The following is a 25,433-nucleotide window of genomic DNA, read 5'->3' on the forward strand; positions in this document are numbered from 1 at the left end:
AAGGAACAGCAGACAAGGGAAGAGAATTACAAATTTGAAGGTCAAGGTTCTAATTAAAAATGAAACAAAATATACTTAAACAGCTAGAAATAGCAGGTTGTCATTATATGGACTGACAAGTCAGAAGAATTCTTGGCATTAGGAAAATCCAAGTAATGTAGGCACTGCAGAACCTAAAAGAGCAATGTAAGCAGCTTCTGTGGCTAATTAGCTAAGGCTCTGTGCCATGTGAAAGCAACTAAATGGTTTCTTAACGAGACCTGGCCTCTTAATGGGACTTGAGATCTGCCTTTCCAGATAGAATAAATCTTACTGGATCTGAGTGGTTTCAGGGATAACTCCACCAACTCCTTTTTGACAGGACAGGAATTTCACAAGCTAGGGAAAAAAAAAAAACATTCACTAATAAAGGAGGAATAAATTAATTAACCACAGGAAAAAAATTAGGCATTGGCATAATGAGAAAATCAGCATTTTTGATCACTTTGAACCTCAAGAGTAGACAATTGCTAAAAGATTTAGTGTGGTTCAAACATGAAAGAACTCAGGGAAATCTGCAATTGCCAGTGAAACTCTTCTCACCTTTCGATCACTGATGCTCAAAAAAAAAAGGATATCTTTCTCCTTATTGATAAAATACTTTAATTCATCCAACCCTGGATGAGAGATCTTCATGTCTGAAGATGCTTTTTGTAACAGACAAACAATTCATCAAAATAAACTGGCTTTGTGAAAACTAAGAGGAGGTTTTCAAGAATCCTAAATTGTTAATGCCATCTTCTGGCAAAAAAAAAGACAGAAGACTTTCAGTCTCACAACAGCATTTCCTCACTTTCCCCATGAGAATAACATGTCATGGGGCAGAAAACCATACCATTCTTCAGCGTGGTATCTTCATATCAAAACCTAGGCCTTGTTCCCCACAAAGATATGGGTAGCTTCACTGAAAACAAGGTTGAGATGAAAGACTAGGACTTCTTGAAATAGTTGAATATAATATATTTTGAGAAAGAGGTGAGTGTGGAGGTACAATTCTCCACATGCACCCAGCCTGACACCTCTGTGCGGAAAACATGAGTTCTCTACATCTTGTTTCATATGCCAAGATGTTTTAAAAAGATCTTAAAAGGCTTCCAGATGCTGGTAATGTGTGAGTGTTTATTGTAAAAAAGCATTAGAATTATATATAAAAGGGACCAGCTTAGCCATAGAATTAGATTGCAGTTTGTCATAAGAGAACTCCTCCTCAGCTTCAGTATTAGAGTTTTCAATGGTCATAAAGCTGATGAAAAACAGAAAAGTCATGTGTAAATAATAAAAAGGAGTGGTTACATTTTTCTGTCCTGTAGGAAATTAACTTACAACAAAATTATGTTCTAGGAGCTGACTCTCCATTTTAAAATGGTTTTAATTATTAATTACCTCTTTCACAAGATCTTTTCCTTCTCAATGCACTTCTCAAGGTGGAGGAAAGGTCTTCGAAGGTGCTTGGTGAGTGTCAATCACTGTGTATAAAATAAATTATGTTAAAGCCCCATAGAGATTATTTTAAGAATAAAGCAGCCTAGAACCACTATACCTTGATCATTATTAACTTCTGATTTGTTAAAGATCTCAGGACCCCATTCATTTGAGTAACTTTCACATGTCCTGTTATCCCACTCATATTGATCTGACAATTTTAGATAATTTAGAGTGACAATTTTAGATTTAGATGATTTCCTGATTGTCACCACTGAGAGAGAACACAAACGTCATTATATCTATTCTTTAAATGAGGGAAATAAAGTGAAGAAATCTTACATGACACTCCTACAAACGCAAATGATACATTTTGTCCTGCAAATAGGCTAAGGTAATCACTCTGAATCATAAAACTTGGCCCGATAATGACATAATTTTACTAGTCAAGATTTTCAAGAGTATTTGATAAACATAGAAACTGTTAATCAGCATACAAACCATAAACACCACCTTGTTTTCTGTGTAAACCATTGTCCTCTACAAGTACCTTATAAAAATAAAACTTAAGACCTTTAAAAGTTTGTAAATGTGTGTAGCAGATGGGTGTTTTCCCCGATAGCAACTACAGCAGCACACTGAACTCATTGCTTGCAACCATTCTACCCCAAAAAAGTCTTCAGCACTTCATCACAGCTTCTGCTCATGCCAAAGAATTTGCAGATTTCTTGAAATACAGAAACAAAGAATGAATAGGGAAAAGGGAAAGGTATTAATTCTTGTCACTACCCATCCATCTTCATTCCTTATTCATTTGAACATTAAGCTCTTTTTTTTTCTAAGGTGATCCAAAGCCAAATCTGATTTAACCCTCCAGAAGCAAATGGCTAATTTGCTTTCCCAGAGCACACACAAAATGCTTTACCTTTAATCATTCTGACCCCATTCCTTGGGAATTAGGGCATTCCTGTGAAGAACAGGGAGCTGCACTTTCTTAAGACAAGCCCCACAATAAGAGATAATCTGTTTTGTAAAATGAGCCTAAAATTTTATTTTAATGCAAAAGGTGGGGATCTGTGAAGCTGTGGTTTACGTTGCAGCAGATCCCTTTGGAAGATCATAGGATTACTCCACCCTGCACGTAAACAACAGGGCATTAAACATTCCACTGCTCCTTGGAACAAGCGTTCAGCTGTTCAGAAGCTGGACACTGACAATAGATAACCACTTACAGCTTCAACACAGCAACAGTAACTGGAGGGGAGGGAAGGGTTTTAATGCTAAATTGTTTCAAAAGCTATTTTACAGCTGGAGCTTGACACAGGTCTGCTGCTTGCAGCAACAAGTAAGAAACGGGGGTTTCCTTTGCCGCTGACATTCCTTGAGGAAGTTAATAAAACAATTAATGTCATTAAAACCACCTTACAAACAACTAAATATTGGGGATTATTTTGTTTCCCCCGAAAGCAATTCAGTGTATTGTGTTGCTCTATCCATACTAATTAACGTCATTAAAAGTGGCTGACAAAAAACAAATATTGGAGATTTTTTTGCTTCCCCACAAAGCATGTCAGAGTATTTTATTCCCCTCTCCATACTAATTATAGCCTGGTGACCTCAGCAGAAGAGGCCCCATCCTGCAGCTGATCCCAACAGCTGCCGGGAACAGCTGCACGGGGAAGGGGAAGCGTCCAATATTGGGATACTGACTATTGGAAGTGTCCAATATTCAACCACGTGCCGAGAAAATAACCCATGAGTTATGGCAGGGTGCCAATTATTTGAAAACCGTGCCTGAGCTCGTCCTCCCAGCAGGGTCCACCAGCTGCCCCTCACGGTTTCTTTTACAATTTCAAAGTTTTGCTTAAGTTTTTAAACATACAAACATAAAAAATACATTTCATAGATCTTATGTAAAATATATTAAAAATGTATTTTAAGTAGCAATTAAGTAATTTTTATATTTTACATAATGTATATAAATATGTATTTTTAATTGCACTTACATATTTTACGTGGTGTATAAGCTATGTGTTATCCGTAAAATATATAAAATGCAAAATTGAAAAATATTTTGTAATTATAAAAAAGTAGCTAAACAAACCGCCACGCGTCCGGACTTGCACCGCGTGCCTGAAGGGGGGACATGTCTCATCCTTCCCGGAGCTGTCCCACCACGGCTTTTCCCCCGTCTAGAGCCCGGTGGGGCCGGTCAGGGCGACGTCCCTAGAGTCCTCCCTGCCCTCGCTGTCCCCGTCCCATCAGGGCTGGGGTCCCCCCTCACTCACCGGCCGCGGCGCCGCTCGGCGGCGGCCATTAAGCCGCGTCTCCATGGCAACAACGCTTTTCCCGCTTCAAACGCCCGCGCGCAGCCTCGCGCGCACTGCCAGCCAATAGCGAGAGGGGAGAGAGGCCGGTAGGGCACCTCCCGGCAGCGAGAGGCCAATCCGAGGCCTTCTCGGGTACGGGGGCGGGGACTAAGGGAAGGCTGGGGGGCGGGACGAGAAAGGAGTGGCTACCGGCCGAGGAGCTGAAGCTGCGATTGGTTAATGCTGACGCCAATGTGCGCTGGCTCCCGCCCACTGCCGGACCCGGAAGCAGAGGTGAGGGCGGGGGTCCATGGTGGCCGCTGTGGGGGTGACACGTGTGTTCGGTCCCGGTGTCCCCATCCCCGGGGTCCCGGTGTCCCCATCCCCGGGTACAAGGGGGACCCTCTGCGGGCAACGAGGAGCGGGCAGGGCAGCGGGGCCAGGCGCCAGCGGACGGGCCCGCGGGGATTTGTCCTTGTCCTTCCCGGCGCGCACGGGAGGTGGTGCTGGTGCCGCGGGGGCCGCAGAGGGGTGTTGGCCTTGTGGTGGCTGAACCGAAGGAAGTAGGCAGGAGCTAAGGGAAGCGGTTGAAGTGGTTGACCGGAGGAGATGAGCGTCGCCCCGGGGCGGGGTTGGTGGCGGAGGGCTCCGTGCTCTCATTTCCCGTGTTGGGAGCTGGAGGACTCACAAACCCGCCCTTGACATTTTATTGAGGAAAATACAGTGTTCTGTAAAATTATTTACTGATCTGTGCGTCTCTGTCAGAATGCAAAGCTTTTCCCATAACTGGGAATCTGCCAAATTTGTAGCATGGCTTACTCAAGTCCATTGCTTCTTTTTCTCTATAGAACTACTCATGCTGTCTGCCTAGTTTATTGCTACCAATATTTATCACTTAAGAGGTGTATTTCTTGTTGTTTACATCAAACCAGTGCTTAACAGGCATGCTAAGAAACTTTGAGTTTTGTATGACAGCCTTATGTCTAGGTGAGACAGCAGACAGCCTGTCCTTTGTCATTCATTTTCTCAGCTTTTCCCTGATATTCTGAGTCCTGTGCTCCAGGGAAACTGTCCAGAGCAATCATTTCCATATGCCAGTTCCAGTAATGGTGAGGTATTACTTCTGTGCAGGGCCTATGCAGTTTTGCAGTGGAAAAGTTTCAGGGTGTTAATCTGTGGCTTTCCTTTTGCTTTGTAATTTTGTTCCCCTCCCTGCAATATGGTTTGTAATTTATCAGCAGCAAAGACATGACATGCAGGTCATTTTTCATGCTTCTTGATAACAAAGTAAATTTTTTTACAATTCAAAGGTGGCTAATATTATGCAATTTAATTCTGTAGTAACTTCCAAGGGTGGACAGCTTTTTTGCTGTGCTGAGATCTGTTTGCTGGCTGAATAGAGCTGCTCTGTTTGAACCCCGTGTTTTGTGCTCTTCCGCAGCTCCTGGTGCAGCTGGCAGAGGGGAATGGCTGTGAGAGCTTGTGGCTTGATCATCTTCAGGAGGCTGCAGCCAGCACCGTCCTCTAAGGTCGCTGACAGCATCGAGTACCTCCTGCTGCAGACATCCTACGGGAGCCACCACTGGACACCGCCCAAAGGTGATTTCTGTTCTGGTGACACTGCTGGCAGTCACTGGTGTCAGGCTGCAGAGAGGATTTTGGCTGAGGGTCAGTTTTACCTGAGAGTAGCTGCTGCCCATGCTGTTTGTGTGATGGTGCTCCTGGCACAGCTGAGGGGGCAATTCTGAGGCTGAAACCCTCTGCAGATTGTGGCTGTACCAAGTGTTGGGCACAAATTATTTGGGTTGGGCAGGGACTGTCACCCAGCCCAGCTCCTCAGGTGTCTGATGTTTCTGGCAAGGTGTGCACACGACTGAGGCGAGGTAATGAGGGGATGTTCACTCTTGTCTTGGGTCTCACCCTTTGCCAGGCACCTGCAGTGTGGCCAGTGCGGGATTGTTTGACCCATGTGTGGTCAGGGTCTGCAGGAAGGCAAACTGAAATCTGTAATAGAACACTTAAATACACCTTTCTGAGGAGATGCAAGAGATCATTGATGAAGATCACTTGCCTAATGCAACAGAGATAAGAGGGACAGATAGGAGAATTCACCTTACCAGCCATTTTTGCTCATCGGTGAGGCCTCAGAGCAGAAAACAAGCCCTGTGTCCCAGGACTCAGCAGAACCTCCTCCATAAAGGCATGTCACAGAGCCAGTGTTTGGTAGTGAACAGTCACAGCCCTGGTACCAGGAAAAGTGCAGCACAAAAGTGCTTCAGGTTCCCTAGAGGTCTTCTTGCTGTTTTTTCCCACCTGAGATTTTTTTCCCCGATAGTTTTTGCTTCTTATTTTGTAAAATGTGTCACTTTCAAAGCATGGTGCAGCAGTTTATAAACAAGAACTTGCAAATTGGAGGAAAAAAAAAATCTTTTTACAGAGTCAGCTAGGCTCGCCTATTGAGGGAAAGAACAAAACTTTCCAAACCTCCCCCTTTGTCTACTCCACCAAGAGCCTAAGGGAATTGAGTTTGCAGCCTAGAGGAAAGCTTAAAAAAAACATCTGCTGGGACATGATTGATTGTTGTGAGAAGAAACCCTTGTGGAAGGCTCCCTGGGAACACAGTAATTCTGTACAAGTGATTTAAATTACTTGTAGGAGTTTTGGTAGGGAGCTAATTGTCTCATAAACATACATCTCACACACCTGGGATCATGGAGTAGTGTAGGTTGGGAGGAATCTTAAAGGTTGTCTAGTCCAAGCCCCCACCAGTGGGCAGGAGCATCCTCAGCTAGAGCAGGTTCATGGAGTCCCATCCCACCTGGATGTTTCCAGGCATGGGGCACTCACTGCTTCTCTGGGACACTTGTGCCAGTATTTCACCGCCCTCACAGTAAAAGCAAGTCTTCCTTGTCTGTAGTCTGCATCTGCCCTCTCCTAAATGAAAAGCAGGAGCCCTTCTCCTGTCACTCCAAGTCCTTTCCAAAAGTCTGTCCCCAATTTTCTCATAAACCACCACCCTTTAGGCACTGGAAGTGTCTCTGAGGTCTCCCCAGAGCCTTCTCTTCTCCAGACTGAGCAGCCCCAACTCTCTCATCCAGAGGTGCTCCACTCCCTGATCATATTCATGGCTTCCTCTGAACTCAGTCCTGCAGGTCCATGTCCCTCCCTTGCTGAGGGCTCCAGGTGGATGCAGCATTGCAGGTGAGGTCACACCAGAGCAGAGGGGGACAGTCACCTCCCTCAACACACCACTTCAGGTTTTAGAGATCAAGCACCCCAGTCTGATGGTGGCCTGTAATAGAAGCTTGGTATTGACTGGGGGGAATTTATTGAGGAGAAACTAGTGAATTTTATAATATCTGTGATAGGAATGGTCTTCCAGGGTAACCCTGGGATGTGCAGTGTGGTAACATGTATGTGATGTTTACACGGATTCCATGGGGCAGCAGCCAGAAGAAGAAGTGTCTCAAAGCACACACAAAAGGCAGTTTACAGCGGCAGCTGTACCTTGTTATTTTAAAAGTTTTCTAAGCTGCTGCAACTCTTATGGGATTAAACTGGACTTGCTTGGATCCCCTCACAAGAACCTCATCAGCCTTATCTCTGCCCCTAGGACTGTGACTTGGTACTAGCTGAGGCTGATGGGAAGGGGATGTAGGGTTCATTTTCCTTCTCAATCTATTAGAACTGCACCAGTGGAACAGGTGGGAAGATCGGAAAGGATCTGAAAGCTGTGGTGTGTGAGGTGCTGCCTGCAGTCCTTTTTCTGCTCTGCAGGTAGACTGTACTGCACAAACGTGGCAACTTACTGAGCTTAGACCTGAGGTTATCAACAGGTATCAAATGCTGTTTTCTGCACAGTGGCTGCTTGAAATAAAAGTGCATTTTATATCTGAGGTGATGTCTTGTTGTAAGTGATGTTCACATTTTGATACATAGGCAAGGAAGTGAGTGGGACCTGTTGCAAAGGCAAAACAAACTTCCTACATACCCCCAGTTGTGGTTCTGAAAGGGCACTTTGAGTATCTCAGACCTGAGGAACAATTCATCTCTGCAATAAAATTATAGCTATTTGGAGCCAGCTACATAGAAAATAGACTGACACCAGGGACAAAACAGAGATTAAACTTTTTTACCTCCCAAATGTCCCAGCTCCTGCTGTGTTGCTTTTTTGAGGTATTGCTTGGCTTATTCTATTTATGTTCTGGAGCTTTCATGAGAAAATCAAATCTGACATTTCTCAACAAAAGTACAAATGGCTGGGGATGTGTTATATTTATCCTTTGTTTGTAGTGGCACCTCTCATTCTGAGCAATGTAAAATAAATCGTGTATCCTAGGAGAACTACCCAGCTGTTGAAAGGACTGGCTTCTTGTTGGTTGTTTCAGAGGGGAATATTGAGGAGAAAAAGATCCCTGGCTGCCTAAATGAAATGCACCTGTTAAATGGTACACATCTGTGCCTGATCCCGTTGTTTCTGGACTGTTGGCACAAGTAAGAGTTTTGCAGAATTGAGCCTTAAGCCTTTGTGAGAGGACATGGTTGAGAGAGGATTAAGAGTCTCAGATGACTTGTCTCTGCTCTAACTGGATGAAGGAAAAATGAGGGACTCAGTCCTCAGTATAATCCAAGGTGGAGCTTTATGGGTGTAAGGTACTCCAGAAGTGGAGGGGAGTAGTGGGAAGAAAAGATGTCTGATGGTGAGAGGCTGATGGAAGTTTCAGGAGGTGAGGGATGAACAGTGACCCTAAAAGCCACAAGACAAAGATAAATCAAGACATAAAGATCTGGAAAAGCAATCTCTCTTCTCCAATTTCCATTTCATCCTGTGTCAGCTACCATGTACTCTCGTCTCTGCCTCCCGGTGTTTCCCGATTAAAGCACAACATGAGTTTCCTTCCCGAAGATTTACTTTTCCACCCTCTTGGCAGGCCACGTGGACCCTGGGGAGGATGACCTGCAGACAGCCTTCCGGGAAACGCAGGAGGAGGCAGGCCTGCAGGCCAGCCAGCTCACCCTCATCGAGGGCTACAAGAAGGAGCTGCACTACCCTGTCCACGGCAAGCCCAAGACCGTCGTGTACTGGCTGGCAGAAATGAAGGACTGCAACACAGAAATCAAGCTGTCAGAGGAGCACCAAGCCTTCCGGTGGCTGAAGCTGGAGGATGCCTGCAAATTTGCAGAATATGAGGACATGCAAGCAATGCTGAAGGAAGTGCATCAGTTTCTGTGCTCCAGAGAATAAGTGGTTTTGTGAAGTATAAGGGGATTTCTTGAGGAGACAGGTGTGCTTCTTATGTTTTAAACTGAAGGAAGAATTATATGGCTGCAGAAATGTAGATTTCTTTTTTTTTTTTTTAATCTGTAGAAATTCAGTGAGGATACAAGGAGCTTTTAAAGAGAATATGCTTTTGTCTCTCTTAGCTAGCATAAAAAAGTATAGTCTGATTGAACCCTAAGCCAGAGATGTCTGCATTGAAGCCCAGAGCTAACAAAAGACTTCCTCTGTCTCTGTCTCCTTTTCTTTTTCTTTTTTTTCCCCCTTTCTTTTTCTTCCTTGAAGTGCTGAACAACCACAGGTCTTTTTGAAAAATCAAACACTTGATACATCTTGACTTGCTGATGTAAAGCTAGAGAGTTGAGAAAATGAGCATATGGGGATTTTTAATAACTAAAGCTTTCTGCAGAAGTCATACCTTGAATTTCAAATGAGGATGCAGTAGTTCTATTCCCACCTCTTCCAGTGATATGCAGTGATAACTTGTCAGATCATTTCAGATCTTTTTTTTTTTGTATCATGAATTTATGTACATCCATAATGTATACTGTTGTGAGAACATTTTCCATCCAGACGGTCTTAGTAAATGATTGGGTGCAGTATTTAAGTGGTAAATTGAACTTCTTTTGCCTTTTTATTTTAATTTTTGCATCTTTAACAGACACCTTAGCCGTAGATTTCCCATGGGATCGGGAAAGGATATTTAATCCACTTTCTGTGCAGGATATCCAAGCTTATGTGCAATCTTATGTCTGTTTCATACTATCAGTACTGCTATGGCTGCACCCACGCATCTTTTGGGGTAGCAGACATTACTAATGTTGGTACCAGTGTGACAGGAGTGTCTTGCATGTCACTCCATTATCTTCCAGTGGAGTTATTTAAAATTGCATATATTTATGTTTTCAAAAAAGGGGATGCACTATAAGGAGGCTTTTATATATAAATAACTGTGTATATATACACATTAAAAACTCCAGTGCTCGTCCACATTACAGTCAGGCTTTATTTTGATTATGAACACTTCTTCAGAAGTGTTCCACTCAGGAGGTGGCAGAGAGTGTAACAACCAGTGAGAGTGGGAAAGAAGAGTTAAAAGCCTCAGTCTTGGTTTTTCATTATTGTTTGAGGTACCATTTAATCAGTGCTGTGTAAACAATGGTGTTGCTGCCTTCCTGTTTATGAGCAAGATTAGCATATTAAGCTGGAGTTAGAGAGTCATTAACAAGTCATCGGTTCTGCCCATTCAGCAGTAATGAACGCAGGCACTTGATGCTGTGGAAAACACATTAGCTCAGCTCCAAGCCAGTATTTCCTTTTTAATGGCACTGCTCACATAGTGCTCCCAAAGCCTGTCAAGGTTTTGGAGGGTGACTAGTGCTGTGCACTGTTAGGCGATGTGCTCCTTGGACAAAATTCCAAGGGGTGTAACTGTGATCATGGGTAAGGCACTGTGTGTGCATTTTAAGTGATTTATGTACAGAATGTATTCCCACAAATTTTGCAAGTAAAATTATTCTTAAACTATTTTTTGATCCCATTTTTTTGGTCTTTGAGTTTCATTTAAAGTAGAAATGTTGGAAAGTCAGAATTTAGCTCTGATTCTTGCTGCCTGCCGGTGAAGAAAGAGTTCTGCCTCTGCCCATGTCTAATAGTAAAATATTTTCCCAAGGAGCATCTGGGAAACCCTCCAGTAAAAAATTATGGAATAATCTGCTTGGCAAAGATACTTATTTCCAACCTCTATGATATTTATGCCCTAAAACAACAGGGCTTGGTGGTTTTTTGGTTTTTTTTTTAAGACCAGTAAAGTTTTCGGTTATAATAATATCTTATGACAGTGGACTTTTTACCATTTAAAAAGAAAAATAATTTTAAAAAACCCTCAAAAACAAACAAACAACCAGAGATTATTAAAAAACCCCAGAGATTTTAAATTCCCTGGAGAGATCTTACTTCTGCTGTAGGTTAAATAAAACTCAAGAGAAATCCAAGCTACACTGAAATAGCAGAACAGCTTAATTTAGGTCAAGTGAAAGGTGTTGCTTAAGTAAGAGATGTGAGGATACTGTTTCCCTTGATCTACTGAACAAATGCACTGACACAGCTCATACTTGTAATTTCCTGGTGTTATTGTTTCTTTCTCCGCATAACTCTTGACTTACAGCCATGATTACATCATCTCAGAATCGGAAAGAAAGCATACATTCATGAATAGTAGGAAAGCACTAAGACATTGCAGATTTCACTGAGAAAAGATCAGGATTGCGTGTGATAGTTGCAGGTAATTTTGCTCAAACAAGAAGTGTAAAGGCTGAAAACAATGTCTTACTCCTATCTAAAAGAAAAAGGACTGTATTACTGCTCTGGTGGAGCAGTGTATCTATTCATTGACTACTCCATATGATTATAGGAAATCAGAGACTGGAGCTGGAATAAAGTGGCTCTAGATGCAATATCCCCAACAAGCATGACCGACATTTCTTGCCAGTCTATATAATAAAAGAGGGTGTGTGTTATAATAAGGTTTAGTATATCCTAAATATGGAAAAGTTTTGAGAGACACATGCTCTCTCAGCAGGGCTCTTGCAGTGATGCAGAGAGGACAGTGGAGTGTTACCTTTTCAGTTAGAAAAATGACTTGCTGTTACTTAATTGACAACTTAGTGGGGATGAATATTTTGGCAGATCTCAGGAAGAGATTTTATAGAAGGCAGTGCTTATTAATTACATTCTCACACTGACAATGTAACTGATGGTCTTCTGTCTCTATTGGCAGCTAGTTTTATCTTAAAAAGAATTTAAGGATCATCAGGACTTTTGCTTTTTACCTTTTGCCTTGTCTTCAAAGATTCACTTTTTCATATGCTTAATAACTTTAATTTTGATTCCATGGGCAGTTGCAGCTGGCAGTAGTCCCAGCTTCATTTAGGGAAACCTGAGGTTTCTTATGGGTTAAAGCAGTTCTGAAATTGCTAAGCAGCATGTGCCTATACAAACCAAACAATCTACTCTGCTTGCTTCAGCCCTTGTCCTGTGCAAGAAGATTGTACTCAAGTGTTTAGAAAAAACGCCAAACTGTGCTTCCTGTCAAAACAGCAATGGCAGGGAGGAGATAGCTGTGGTGGCAGCCCTCCTGGTGGGAGCAGTGACACGGGAGGGAACAAAAGCTCTGTCATTCTGCAGCTAGTCCACTTGGTAATTGATGTTGTCAAAAAGAGGAGTGACAGTCCCGTCTTTCCACTCGATGAGGATCTCTCCCCGCCTCAGGGAGGGGGAGCGGGATGGCGGCAGGCGCGGCTGGGGATGGATCCCTCTGCGCAGAGGGGCCGGCTCCCGTAAATCAGCTCGGCTGCTGTGGGCGGGAGAGCTCTTCAGAGCAGAGAGGATCTTCTTCTTCCTAAGAGAAGAGAGAAGAGAGTCACTGCTCCTGCCACTTGGTTGCTTCTCCACATCAGCAACTGTAATGGCACTTCCTTCAGGGATGGCACAGCATGTGCAGGGGAGGAGGAGCCAACAGTAGTGGCTGCATTTGGGCGGGTCACTGAGTGGGATGGGTAAACTGGGTGGCAGAGAGGAGAAATCCTCAAGGGTGACACATTAGTGACCAGACCCATCTGCTGAGAGCCAGCAACATCGGGTGTGGAATGGGGAAGGGTGCCAGGACCAAGACTTTTGTTTTGAGATGTTGGAGTTTTTCTTTAAGACGCTGTTCATAGCAAAATCAATGAACCTGACTCTCACTTACTTGTTGTAGTGAACATTGAGTGTCAGTATTATTAATCCCAGTATGAAAGCCAGGGGGCTGAGGACCAGCATGGCTGTCTTCCAGTTTGTGCCTGAAAGGGTGTCAGAGAAAGCATCACTTGTTTGCTGTACATATCCCTGCTCTTATGCAGTAGCCACAACTGCCACAAAAAATCACATGTAATGTCCCTGAAAAGTGCCAGATAACAGGCAAAGTGCATTGTCTACAAGATCAACATCTTACAGCTGCTTTTATACTGCACAGCATCCTTCTATTGAAAGTGGCCACAGAAGTTTTTCTTTCTTGCTATGAAGACAGTAATATCTCATGCTTCTCCACTCTGCATCTTTCTGATACAAAAGAAGAAGGGCTGGGGAAAAGCAGTAGTGTTAGCAGCTGTCTCATTTTCATGTTTTTACTATTTTTTTTAATCTCAGGCCTGTGGAGATTTAAAAAGAGTCTTTCTGACAGGTAATTTTGTGTCCTCATTCCCTATTGAGCATCCTCAGCAGTACCCCAGGGAAATGTATCTCTGTCACAATGGGAAGGACAGAGGCACTGATGAACCTTCATCTGCCTGGTCCCTTCCTCCTCTGGCTGATCCCTGGACCTACCTGCAAGCCTGGCCCCAGTGTTTTTCCCCCGATTTCCATGTTTCTTGGAGTGGTTGTGGGATGGATCTAGTGGAAGAAGCAGAAAGACTCTGATTAGCAACTTCCAGTTGGACCAGGGGTCCAGATTCCTCATCAGGCTTCACTGTAACCGCAGATCCCTTTTGTATGGGACCCAGAAAGGAAAAGAAAACTTTACTGTCACTCAGTGCTCCTCAACCACAGATAATTTTTGCTCCTAAAACAGTGGGTGGCTATGCCTCCAGGTTAATCCTGTATCACTGCTCTGCTTTCCAAGGGAGACTCCTCAGCATGTTGGGTGAAAGCATTCAGTGGCACACATGGAAATTCTTCAGAAATCCTCAGGTACTCTTCAACCACTGAAAATAGCTGAGTAACCTCAAAGTGCTGCCCACAGTTTCCATCCTGCTGTTCTTACTTATGGATTCAGAAAAGTGCTCACCCTCATTTGCTGGGAGCTGTGCCTGTTTGGTCTTTGCTGGAGACACTGTGCTGTTGAACTTGTTAGCCAGAGGGGGGTCAGTCAAGCTCACAGAAGACTCTCTGTCCACAGCATTGATCTTTGATGAATCAATGGTTTTAGCTTGGAAGGAAATAAAGCAAAGATCTGTGTGATTATAATTTATTTTTTGTATAGGAACATGGATATGCTCATTGCCCAGCAAGGAAGGGGAACCCAGCCCTGCTGGTTTGGTTCTCTGCCCTGCAGGGTGAGAAGGATGTGGTGCAGCAGCAATCACCCCCTCCTGTGCACCAAAGGCTTTCAGCTGTCACAGATATTAAAGGTGAAATGAACCTCTCAAGATGGACTCAACAACCCAAGCAGAGCTTGTTTTCTGGTGGTAGATATGGTCAGGGATTTTAACAGTGTGAGTGCAGCACCAGATGTTAAAGGATGCTGTGTGAGGAAGAGGCAAGTGGAAGAATCACGGCTCTTAACAACACAGCAGATATAAAAATGGGATCCAAAGGGTTGTAAGTAGGCCATACCTCCTGCAAGGCTCAACACCTTCCTGTGCCCTCCAGGCCTGCTGCAGAGCAGGGTGTGTGGGCAAACAGCTGCTGCTAGAGGGGAGGCTGTGTGAACTTTGGTGTCAGCAATTCACCCTTCTGCTGCAATGATACACATGCCAGGACCAAGAACACGGTGACTTCCGGGCTCCCTGCTGCCTATCCAGACCCCATCCCACCCTGTGGCATGAGCACCCACAGCACAGCTGCACAGGTGTAATTTATTGAGCAGATAACCCACCGAAGTATAAGCTGTCTGTTGATGATCAGGTGGAAGTTAGATGAGAAATGCCTGAGCAAATATGTAGGACTTGGTGTTGTTAGTGAGCAGTCAGAGGTTCCCTCCAGTAGACTGAACCATGGGATTGATAGGAAAATTTTGACTTTGTGTGAGACACGCTGAGTGGCACAGCCTGATTCAAAAGCTGCTCTGTGTTTACCCTCACAGCCTTATTTAGGGATCCTGGCTCCAAGGCAGCCCTGGGTTGCCAGGAGCATTGCCTTGGGGAATGAGAATGCTCTTTTCACATGCCTTTTTCCCATATCTTAAATGTTCCACGCATTTCCTAGCCTATATTTAACTAGCCTATTATGGTATCCAATTTGTATGGTCCATATTTAACTTAATGTTAAACAAACACTTGTAACTATTGCGATAATTACATGTTGACCTTCTAGTTGGCTAATTAAAAAGCTTGAGGGGAAAAAGACCACCTTCTCTACACATGACAGCCAAAGCAGCTGATGTATCCTTTTTATTTCAAATTAGATACAGTGTCTCTGTGTCAAAAGATTACACTTATAATCCATCTGCTTATGCCAAGCAGATACATCACATTTTCTCTTTACTCGTTTTTACGGAGCTCAAAATCTCTTTGGGTCCATCAACCTTAAGGTAAGGAATAGCCTCCTGTCAGGGAAATAATTTTCCCTGAGGAATGTTGGGAACTTCATCACAGAGTGACAAACACTTAAAAAATCATTACAAACACCAGGTGGTTTTGGGTCTTTGGAGTGGGAGAAAGGAGGGGAGGAGAGGAGGAGAGGAGGAATGGAATGTGATTTTCAGGTCTCAGTCCTGCACACAACTTTACAAAAAAAGTATCAAAAACCACTTTTATTTGCAGAAAGGACTTGAATGAAAGTGGGAAACAGACTGGACCATGAACTATCAGTGATCAGCAGTGGGCTTCACTGGGCATGAACAAATTATCACAGCCACATCTTGGTAAAATGACCATGCCTGGTGTTTGGTAGCCTTATGTCAAACACCTAAAATTGTGACAAGACCAGGGGTTTTGCCCTTTCTGGGTCCACTGTAAAACAAAGGCCAGTGAATACTGGTGAAAGCAGTTTGGATTCTCTTCAGCAAAGGCCAAGGCCATAATTGGTCAATATAAACCCCATTTCTAATAATTTTTGATGTCATCTTCTGGGATTTCCTAATGCAAAGGGAGGGCAACACTTAAGCTCCCTCCCACTACTTGCTATCTTCACCAGTGCCTTTATGGCTACACTGGGCACCAGCAGCAAGGTTCACTGAGGATAATGAGAGCATGGAATGAAGGCTACAACTAGATTTCATTAGTGAAAGGTGCACTGTTGGAGTGCCACAGAAGAGAACTTTAATTTCAGAAACTGCTGCAATAATTTCTGATACAACTGCTTCTCAAAAATATATATAAGTTTAAAAGAAGTTTTCAGCTGCCTCCAGTTGTTTTACCAAAAAAAGACATTCCAAAGTACCAAAAGCTCTTTTGAAGTCTAAAGTGCCTGACTTTGGGGGACTTCCTTGGGTGTTTTGTGCTTGGGAGGCTCAAGCAATTTCCACTATTCTTAGCTGTGGGCACCAATTCAGAAATATTTTACCCAAAATATTTGCCTGTCCTCAGAAGTGCAGCTGGGTTTTGGAAACCTGATCATGTAAGGTTTTGGATGCTTCTGGAAAAGACTGAACAGCCACTGCTGGAAACCAGTGGTGCCAGGTAGTGGGGTTGAGCTGGAGCCGTTTGGTGTTTCTCCAGGTGGGGCTGAAGTGAACATGAGTTACAATGACATGTGCAGGCCTGGTGTTAGATGGCTTGGATGACATGAAAGTTAGATGTTATCTGACACCAAATCTACCTCATCTTACTTTCATAGATCCACACTCGTGTGTCTAGAGCTTGTGGTGTTGGTTTGCTGGGCCTCCCAGCTGCTGTCCGGGCAGCAGCACAGACGGTTTCATCCGCCAGCGTCTTCCACCTGCTGAACTTGTCCTTCTCTCTCGAGACAAACACCTTGTGGCCTCCCTCCTTGGTGCCAAGGTGGAAGCCCAAGCTCTGCAGAGTCAAATGTCCCTTCCTGCCGCAGGACCATGCCTGGCGTTCCCAGTCTCCGCAGGGCTCCAGCTTGACCAGGGCGTTCTGGCGCATCCTGTGTGCCGACAGGCAGCGCCCCGTGTGCAGGCTGACGATGGTGCCTGTGTCGGGGTCCCAGCCCCACCTCTGCTGCTGGGAGTGCTCCTTGCAGCTGGCCAGGCTGATGCTGTTGGTCTCCTGGGAGGCACGGATGCACTTTTCCAGCCGGGTGTTCCTTATGAGGAAGCCTTGTCCCTCTGCTACTGCGGTACAATCAGAGCGGGGTTCAGTACTGTGCACTAACACACCCCTTTGTAAATACCCTGGGGGAGGCAAGATGTAACCCAGCAGTCCTTTCCTGGATGGGCATGCCTGGATAAACAGTTCCCACAGCTTCCTAATTTCCTGGAATGACATTTCTTTGAAAAACAGGAGCATGCAACATTAGAGGAAAATAGCAATTACGTAACTAATGAGGAAAAACATCCTTCTAACTTGGATGATTATATATCTGCCTATATATATCTACATGTATTTAATTCAGTACTTCAGTTGTTTTAAGGTAGCCATCCTTCCCTCCCTCCAGACAAATTAGTTTGAGGGATCTTTTGCCCTACCCAGGTCAAATCTTTCTTATAAAAGAGCAGCTGAAATCCCCCTCGTGCTGTTCATCTGGGGCCAACTAGGCCACCTTGGGCTACACTTTCTATTAAGTGGCTTCTGGAGGTATTAAAGCAGTGCAGGGATAAAACCATACCCCACCAGAAGTGTGTAAGTACTTGGCTGAGGCAGCTCCTGTAAGTAATGAAATTATCTTGGATTTAGCACACCTGACATTGGTCTGTGCACCTTAGGAACAACAGTACCACTTTTAAAAATCCTTTAGTAGGAGGGAGACATTGCAGCTGTCCCACAACAAACACAAAATTTGAAGCAATTTCTGTAATTGCTTGTTGCTTTTAAGAGCAACAGGTCCCAACATCTCAGATGATTTAGATGGATGTCACATTAGCTGAAGGATTGCCACTGTTTTCAGTATAACTTCATCAGGTGTGGCCTGTGAATATCCTGAGCAAAAATGTTAAGTGCTAAACCATCCACCAGTGTTGCAGGTGAACTTTCTGCTGTGCATTTTATGCCTAAGATAGATGGAGAGAAATAGAAGTTTCAAATTTCTGGACATTCTGAGAAATCTTTTAATAACAACACATTGCAACTCCCAGCTTTTACAGTGACTTTTTTTTCTCTCTTTTCCCCAGGAGACAGAATTATAAAAGCCCCATGGGCATATAGTACTGAGCAAGCATAAAGGGGACACAGAAAAGGGATGTTAGGCAAGAACGCTGATTTTTATCTAAACTATTTCTGCAGAGTTTCCCCTCCCAAATGAAAAAAACACCACAACAAACCAAAACAATACTGAGCCAATACAAGTATTTGGCTCGGTACCTGAGAAGATTAGTGACAGTATAAACAGGAGCTGGTACACAATAACAACGGTATAAACAATAGTTTAAAGGAGCTCTCATGTTTTTCTCTCAGGAAATTCTAGGGTTCTGCTAGATTAATAATGCCTTGGGGGCTGTGTAAAGCAGAAACAGCTCAGGGCTTTCTGCTCAGCCTGAGGAGAGGAGCCAGAAACCAGAAACCACAGTGCTTCTCCACCAGCTCTGAGACTGATGAGTGTGTCTGCGCTGGGATGTTGACTTGCATGGACCTGTGACAGCCACCAATCCAGACAATTCTTGCCAAGCCAATGTGCCTAAATGGAAATTAAATTTCTGGGCTATCTGTGGGCAACTTGTGAGTCCTGTTCTCTTTAACCCTTTACTGAGGGCTAGGTAGAGGTAAGATATTCAATGCATTTTGGGCTTGAGTTTCTGCCAGCCTCTAAAGGCAGGAGAAATGTCTCTTAAGTAATTTCCCTTAAACTTTAGGAAATTGAAATGGACTAATACAGTCCCCCCAGCACCAGCCCACCCTCACCATTTTTACCTAAGATGTGGAATTCAGGATTCTCACATCTTTGGTTCAGCTTAACTGGGATCTTTGGTTCAGCTTAACTGGGAGAAACCGATTTCCAAAGTAATGATTTGAGATGTGCATTACAATGGAACAGGGGAATATGACAACTGTGCTGGGTCAGATAAAGCATCTGCTGAGCCCAGGATCCTGTCTGCAGCACTGGGCCATTAACATCTGCCAAGAGAGGAAGAGGGTAAGAATCAGACAAGTAAATAGCTCAATCAAGACAGCAAGATGCCAGCGCCTCCTTCCAAAAATCACAGAACCACAGATTTGTTGGGGTTGGAAGGGACCACTGGAGATCAAGCAGTCCAATCCAGCCAGCACAGGATCACCTGGAGCAGGTACACATCCGCGTGGGGTTTGAGCATCTCTGGACACGGAGATTCCACAGCCTCTCTGGGCAGCCATTTCAGTGCTCTTTATGAACTAACTCAGAGAGTATCAATGGGTATTTATGGGTAAAATGGTTTTGCCTACTACCTTTTTCAGCTCTGAAGTTCAAAGAAAAATATCATTTTGTGGCTCCATCAGTATCAGAGGTCCTTCTGCAGTTTCACAATGTCAACTTAAGTTTTGATTATTCTTAATTACTTTGTGGCATCAGGAAGCTTAATTACTTCATTATTCACCCCTTCTGATCTTTCTGAGCACCTTCTGATACTATCACTGCTGTGATCATGTCAACTCATTCCAGTCTTGGTTCCAGCCTGTGGGCTAGGTCTCTCTCCTTCTCCATGAGAATGGAGTTTCCTAAGGGCCTTGGTGGAAGATTCTTATCAAAAGCCTTTTGCAAACACTGCCACAAGACCTTGATCTGCTCAGCACATTTGTGTTCTTACTGATACCATCATGGATGTCAGGCATGCCCAGTACAAAAGCTGCATTGACTTTTCTCATGTTTATCTGTCTGTAAATACTCTTTGCTTCTACTGACTTTCCTGATGCTGAAAGGGAGCCTAAGGACCTGGGTCTCCCTAGGCTGTGGAAGGATCCCTCTTAAGAGGGGCATTATTGCTGTAATGCAGCCCTTTGATGTCAAGCTTGCCTTAAATAAGGGTTTAATACACTTCCTAAACATTTTTTAATGTCATCTTTAGTTTTCTGTAACTCAAAAGACATTTGGGCTGGTCCTTTGCCACAGATTATTTATCCTTTTTTTTTTTCCTCTTTCCTCCTTAAACTTCTTCTGTTGCCAATTCTGTCTGATAACACTTCAGACTGCAGAGAGTGGCTGCCACGACCTCCCTGGCCATGTCTGAAGGAGCACTACAGCCAGTAATCCATTCAGCCTTTCTACACTGTCCCACTTTTGCTCACCCATTTTGCCTTTGTACCACTTATTTACTGACCTCCTGGCCCCCACCAGCTTCCTGCTTCAGATAATGTTTGAAAAATTCTGCTGGCAGTTTTTTGTATTCTCTCTCTAGGCTGCTCATCCAGGTCTTTTTCTCATATGTTTTGTTACAGGCTTTATTATAAAGCGTGCCACAATCTTTGCTGTATTTTCTTTTCCTTTCTTGGCAATGACTCTCCATTTGAAAATTTTGGGTATTTTCATTACACTTAGAAAAGTGTTGCTGTTTGGCCCGGTAGGAAATATGTGTTTTGCTGTCTGTGGAGTGCCTGATGTTTTATGTTCCCCTCTAAACAATCACCATGTTTGTTACCTGCAGACTTTGCAGTTCATGTGACTGCCAGCAGCCTTTGCTCGTGCCCCACAGCTACACCTGGAGGATCTTTACTTTGAGACACACATCAGGCACCAGGAATCTTTACTCAGGAGACAAATGACATCCCAAGTCCTGCTGCCCAGTGGTCCTACAAATAAGGCCGTGAGCTCCAACATTTTACAGAATGTTGACCTGGGAGAACCAGAGCATCCAGTGTACTCCCTGAGGATGGGACTCAGCATCTCTGGAAAATATCAGCCTTACCCTCAGAGTCCAAGTAGATGCCTGCTTTGGGCTGCTCATACTTGAACACTTTGGCCTCTTCATATTTTTAGGAACAAAATAAACAATTTCTAGCAAGGTTTCTTGATGCCAGCTCATTTGTCCTATGATACTGACACTCTGTCTGGTTACAAGATAGAAAAGCAAGCAAATACAGGCCCCTGCTTTTCTGCAGCATGACCACCCTTGGGACATGCTGTTCCATGTAGGATTAGGGGCAAAATCCATGCAATGTTCCTAATTAAGGTAATGCCACTGAGAAAGCCTTGGTTACCAGTAATCCCAGTGTGACTGGGAAAGTTTCTGCTGTTTCTAAGCATGGCCTGTGATGTCTTGATCAAAGACATTTGCAAATAGTTTGGGGTGGCATGGCCCATATTTTTTCCCAACCACTGCTCCTTTCTTAAGAATATCTTGATTTTGATTTACCAACAGGGCTTCATATCTTTCCACATCACTGCAAGGTCCACTTTTTACCAAGTAGCTCAGCGAAGGTCTCCAAGGGAGCAGAGCAGCCATAGGAAAAGAAGGAAGGCTTTGAATGGAAAAAAAATCTAGAAATTATAGGAAGCAGGGGAGGTTGGTGAAGTCACCACAAAGCTGATGCAAGTGGGGAAAACCCTGGGGTGGTGATATGATGGATGTCTACAAAATCCAGAGAGGCCTGGAGGAGATGGAGGGGGTCTGACTGGCCAAGGACTGGTCCTGGATGGGACAAGGGGTGCCAAGGGAAGGCTTGCAGTGGGCAGGAAGGGGTTCTGCACCCAGGCATTGTGTGCTGCTGCTGGGGACAACCTGCACAAGCCAAGGGAGAAGGTCTGGTGGCTGCTGAAGAGTTAAATGCATCACAGCCAGGAAATTCCCCAAGTGGAAAATAGTTGGAGGCTGAAAAGTTAAAGTGGGAGTGGAAGAATTGTACAAGCTTGGCCTTTCTGCCTCCTTAGTGCAAAATGCTCAGGGCTGCCTTTTGAGGTCAGGGCATCAGGGGTCAGGGCCTGCACTACCATGGATTTGAGGGAGAGGAAGCTCTCAAGATATAGGATCAGGCCAAGATGCCAAACACATCCCCCACAGCCTCACACCCAGTGCATGGGGGTCCAGATAAGTGTTAAATGCAGTTTTATTTCTGTACATGTAGGCACAGATCCTGCTGGTGCCTGACTTACCGCTGCCCATTGCACCTCACAGGGTCACCATTAGGTCTGGATTTTTAACAAAACTTTTTACGGAATCATAGAGTGAAATAGGTTGGAAATGACCTTCGAGATCATCAAGTCCAACCTGTGAGCTAACCTAACACTTCCTCATCAACGAAACCATGGCATTGAGTGCCACATCCAGTCATTTTTTAAACACCTCCAGGGATGGTGACTCCACCACCTTCCTGGGCAGCCCATTCCATTGCCCAATCATTCTTTCAGTGAAGAATTTTTTCTGACATCTAACTGATTTTTGCCTCCTCTCTGCTTTCAGGTACTTTCCAAAGGAGCAACTGTTAGGAACGGCTTAGGAAATCCAGGATTTCAGTTTTCAGCAGGAAACCAACCCCTCAGAGGTCTGTTGAGAGCATGCATCACTGTCCTGCCAGCAGCCTTAAAACTCAGGACGGGATGGGAAAAGTTGCCACAGTGGGATTTCAGCCCCAAGCATGAACATGTTTGTGCTCTGTGCTTTGAGCTTCATTGGGCATTGCCAGGCATTGGGAAGATGAATTCCTTTCTGCAAAACAGTGGTGGTTTTATTGTTTTATTACTGGTCTGGCTGAAATGCAGTGGCCGATCATGTTTCCACCAAAAGCATTGCGCTGGAAAGGAAATTAAATACCCTGTGATCCTCCATACTTAACTAATAAAACAAAACCATGTGGATTGGGTTGTATGGCAGCAGTAAAAAATCACTTTATTCTAACACCAGACAAGATCCTACTTTAGAGGCTAAGGAAGAGCAAGACCCTGAAGGCTGTTCTGCTCTCTGCATGCCATTATGGTATAATTTCCAGGTCCTAACCCAAACCTCCTCTAACTTCTAAAAGATGCATGTGCATCATCACCCCTTACCACTACAGGGACATAACCTCAGCCTGGCGCTTAACCAGGTGAGAGACTCAGTTCACTTTAATTGGCGACTTTTGAAAACAGCAGTAGATGGAGCAGAAGTCAAACCTGTAGGAGCACAAACCTCTCCTCTTATGCAGATGCAGAGCAAATTGAGAAGGTAACTTCTCAAAGCACCCCAGGGAACGCTTCCTTGTGCAGCAAGGGATGGAAAGTAGCTGGTCAGAGGCACCAGTCTGAGGTTTGTCTTTAAGGAATAAACATCCCAATAAACTATTTGGGCAGCCCAAATAGTTGTGGTCCTCTGGTCGATGGATTTTGAACAGCTCTGAGCATGTAGCCTGTAAAACTGCAGGGCTGTTCTTGCTGCTTCAGGGACTGAAGGAGCCTTGAAGAACTTCAGTGATTTTTATAAATAAGTCACTTTCAACTTGAAGTCTCAGTCATAGCAGCAAAATAAAAAGGCTTATTAACTCAGGGACTTTTTCCATTTTTAAAGAAAATTGATTCCTCCTGATGTCCATGATGGGATTGGTGAGACCATGGTAGCACCTTTCCTGGGAAGCTGTTCCTGGGTAGCACTGCCCCAGATCTCTGGGATGGTGCTCAGCAGAGACTTCTGCTTTTTGCATCTACCCAAGCACATCAAACCAGGGCTGCTTGGATTCGAAATACTGCTGTGCATGGGCAGGATACAGGATTGGAGCGACCCCAGAAAGCAGCTGAATATCAACATGAGCTGCTACCAAGTTTGCTCCATGGAGATGAGCAGTGCAGACTCTGCAGCTCCCCAGCACATCCCGCTCCCAGCTGACCACCACAGGAGCAGGACAAATAGTTCTGCCCTTCCCACCACCCTCTGCCATGCTGCTAGCATGCTCTGAGCTCACTCACCTCTGCTGGGAAGGAGCAGCTGGGACCGGGAGGAACATTAGTGCTTAGGAGGTCACTTAGTGCCTGCCTCCCTCCCTGAGCAGGTTTATTCATCCTCTACTCTCAGCAGCTTAAAAGCTCTTCATAAAAGCTGCCAGCATGATGCTACAGTGTCCCTGGCCCAGCCATCCCAGCACCTTGCCAGCCTGTCCCTCACTCTTCTGTACCCCTGTGTTCAATCCCATTTAAATGCTGCCCTGATTGTGCCTGTTGGCACTTGTTCTACAGCTGGTGGGTTCTTGAGCTTTGTAGCCCAAGCAGCGGTTCAGCAGGAAAGCAGGTTAAAACCCGGGAGGCAGCTCTCTTCCCGCTTTACAGCTACCCCAAAAGAGGAGAAACTTACCCTCAAGCCAAGGAAGGAGGCAAATGCAGCCCAGGCTCAGCCTGAAGAGCTCCATGGTCTGCCAGCACAGCGGGGGACAAGGAGCCCCCAAAGCCTCTCGCCCACGAGGAGTGCCAGGCAGCTCACTTTTACCCCTTTCTCTGTCATTCACAGCAGAAGAACCCTGCTGGGAAGAGAAAAACTCTTTTGTCTCAGCAGTGGAGGCTTGGCAGCTGGCTTATCAGCAAAGGATCAGCTTGGAGACACAGTCCTGCTCTGCAGTTGTCCCTTAGGAGAAATCATATGACGAGCCAGGCCGGGGGGGACGCTGGACCGGGATGCTCGCGGCCGCCGGGCTCGGCTGCCTAGCAGCAGGGATTGCTCCCAGCAGTGACACAGCATGCCAAGCAGGCTGGCCCTGCTTTGCCAGGGCTGGGAGCCTAGGGGGATGCAGGGCTGGCCTGGAAAAAAAATCCAAAGTTCAGCGGGAGTGCTCGGAGGGGCGTGGGATGTGCTGGCTGAAACCCTGTGCTTGGCCGTGCTGTCACAGGGTCGGTCTCTCTTTAGAGAGAATTATTCCTGCCAAGAGGATTTTAGGCAGAGTTCTAGCTCATGGCAGAGATAAAGCCTCACAAACCAGCTGTGGCTGTCCTAGAGCCTAGGAGAGAGATGGAAGGGGGAGTTGAGCTCCTGGATGGGGGAGCAGGCTCCTGCTCTGGGTTTACCCTGATCATCATCCTGAGGGTGCTTGGGTTGAATTTGACTTTTCATGCATCACTTTGGGCTCTGCATGGGGTGGAAACCTCACATCCCTCCCAAAGGAGAAGCAGCAAAGGCTGACAGGTGAACAGTGGCAGGGCAAGTGAGAGTTACAATTTTGCTAGCAAGGTGTTCCCATTCAGCCACATCCTCTCAGCTCTTGTCTGTCTCATATGTTTGCTGAGGTCATTCTCACTTTAATAAACCATTAAGCCTTTTGCACAAGGACACTTAAAAAATGATGGGTTCACTTTCACTTTTGGGGTCCTGAATGGCACCAATGTCACACCTCCCAGCTCTGCCCATGAGACCAGGAGTCAGCTGGAGGGTTGGGAGTTGCTTCCTTTAGTGGCCAAGCTGTCAAATAAAAACGGTGTAAATAAAAACAGTACCGGGGTCCATACAAGGGCATAGTCTCAGGTCAGGGCCTTGCAATGGTGCAGCTCCCTCTTTGTGCAGCCCTGGGATTCTATCAGGGGGATAACCTGGCTTCAAATGAGATGTAGATATGGTAAAGGATATTCTACAACCAAACAAAGGGGAAGGCTGGGGTAAATTCTTGCTCTGGTGAGGTTGGTCTTGTCTGACTGTAGCCCTGTGCATAAGA

General features: G+C 44.9%; 4 protein-coding genes across 9 annotated transcripts in view; 2 read left to right on the forward strand and 2 right to left on the reverse strand.

Moving 5' to 3' along the window:
* The window catches only part of KIF24 (kinesin family member 24), a 28,959-nt gene extending 25,119 nt beyond the window's left edge, over window positions 1-3,840 (reverse strand). The window contains exons 1-3 of one of the 4 annotated variants that reach the window (XM_064736637.1): window positions 3,750-3,840; window positions 1,423-1,505; window positions 314-378 (exon numbers count right to left, since the gene is read on the reverse strand). The gene's annotated coding sequence lies outside the window, so the exon portion shown is untranslated. Of the gene's footprint in view, window positions 1-313; window positions 379-1,422; window positions 1,506-3,565; window positions 3,697-3,749 lie in introns of those variants that run through there. The other 3 variants (XM_064736638.1, XM_064736639.1, XM_064736640.1) reach the window with 3 other exon arrangements.
* Window positions 3,841-4,751: 911 nt separating this feature from the next.
* NUDT2 (nudix hydrolase 2) lies at window positions 4,752-23,195 on the forward strand. 2 transcript variants are annotated; one of them, XM_064735428.1, is made up of 4 exons: window positions 4,752-4,884; window positions 5,212-5,369; window positions 8,702-9,055; window positions 22,232-23,195. In XM_064735428.1, exons 1-3 carry the CDS (start codon window positions 4,862-4,864, stop codon window positions 9,013-9,015), a joined length of 495 nt encoding a protein of 164 aa, XP_064591498.1. In that variant the 5' UTR covers window positions 4,752-4,861; the 3' UTR covers window positions 9,016-9,055; window positions 22,232-23,195. The 2 variants fall into 2 exon arrangements, with proteins under 2 accessions (XP_064591498.1, XP_064591497.1); XM_064735427.1 differs by lacking the exon at window positions 22,232-23,195 and having other exon boundaries at window positions 8,702-10,619.
* LOC135459410 (myogenesis-regulating glycosidase-like) overlaps window positions 5,233-25,433 on the forward strand; it is a 29,449-nt gene continuing 9,248 nt past the window's right edge. The window contains exons 1-2 of the mRNA XM_064735424.1: window positions 5,233-5,369; window positions 22,232-22,313. The gene's annotated coding sequence lies outside the window, so the exon portion shown is untranslated. The remainder of the gene's footprint in view (window positions 5,370-22,231; window positions 22,314-25,433) is intronic.
* On the reverse strand, window positions 11,160-24,437 carry LOC135459411 (uncharacterized). Of its 2 annotated transcripts, none has more exons than XM_064735425.1 (6): window positions 24,089-24,437; window positions 16,574-17,041; window positions 13,871-14,011; window positions 13,411-13,476; window positions 12,797-12,887; window positions 11,160-12,448 (listed from the first exon to the last, which is right to left on the reverse strand). In XM_064735425.1, the coding sequence occupies exons 1-6, from the start codon at window positions 24,141-24,143 to the stop codon at window positions 12,235-12,237; spliced, it is 1,035 nt and encodes a 344-aa protein (XP_064591495.1). In that variant the 5' UTR covers window positions 24,144-24,437; the 3' UTR covers window positions 11,160-12,234. The 2 variants fall into 2 exon arrangements, with proteins under 2 accessions (XP_064591495.1, XP_064591496.1); XM_064735426.1 differs by having other exon boundaries at window positions 16,574-17,038; window positions 24,089-24,361.

This window comes from Zonotrichia leucophrys, chromosome Z, assembly GCF_028769735.1.
Source record: "Zonotrichia leucophrys gambelii isolate GWCS_2022_RI chromosome Z, RI_Zleu_2.0, whole genome shotgun sequence".
In the NCBI taxonomy this organism is placed as follows: domain Eukaryota; kingdom Metazoa; phylum Chordata; class Aves; order Passeriformes; family Passerellidae; genus Zonotrichia; species Zonotrichia leucophrys.

What these genes read in the sequence shown, in the direction of transcription:
- LOC135459411 (XM_064735425.1), bottom strand. Translation starts at nt 24,143, where the DNA reads ATGGAGCTCTTCAGGCTGAGCCTGGGCTGCATTTGCCTCCTTCCTTGG. An exon ending in ACAGCTCCCAGCAAATGAGG is followed by an intron (nt 13,477 to 13,870) that starts GTGAGCACTTTT and finishes TTCTTCCACTAG; the next exon opens with ATCCATCCCACAACCACTCC. An exon ending in CTCAATGTTCACTACAACAA is followed by an intron (nt 12,449 to 12,796) that starts GTAAGTGAGAGT and finishes CTCTTCTCTTAG; the next exon opens with GAAGAAGAAGATCCTCTCTG.
- NUDT2 (XM_064735428.1), top strand. Translation starts at nt 4,862, where the DNA reads ATGCCAGTTCCAGTAATGGTGAG. An exon ending in CCAGTTCCAGTAATGGTGAG is followed by an intron (nt 4,885 to 5,211) that starts GTATTACTTCTG and finishes GCTCTTCCGCAG; the next exon opens with CTCCTGGTGCAGCTGGCAGA. An exon ending in CCACTGGACACCGCCCAAAG is followed by an intron (nt 5,370 to 8,701) that starts GTGATTTCTGTT and finishes CCCTCTTGGCAG; the next exon opens with GCCACGTGGACCCTGGGGAG.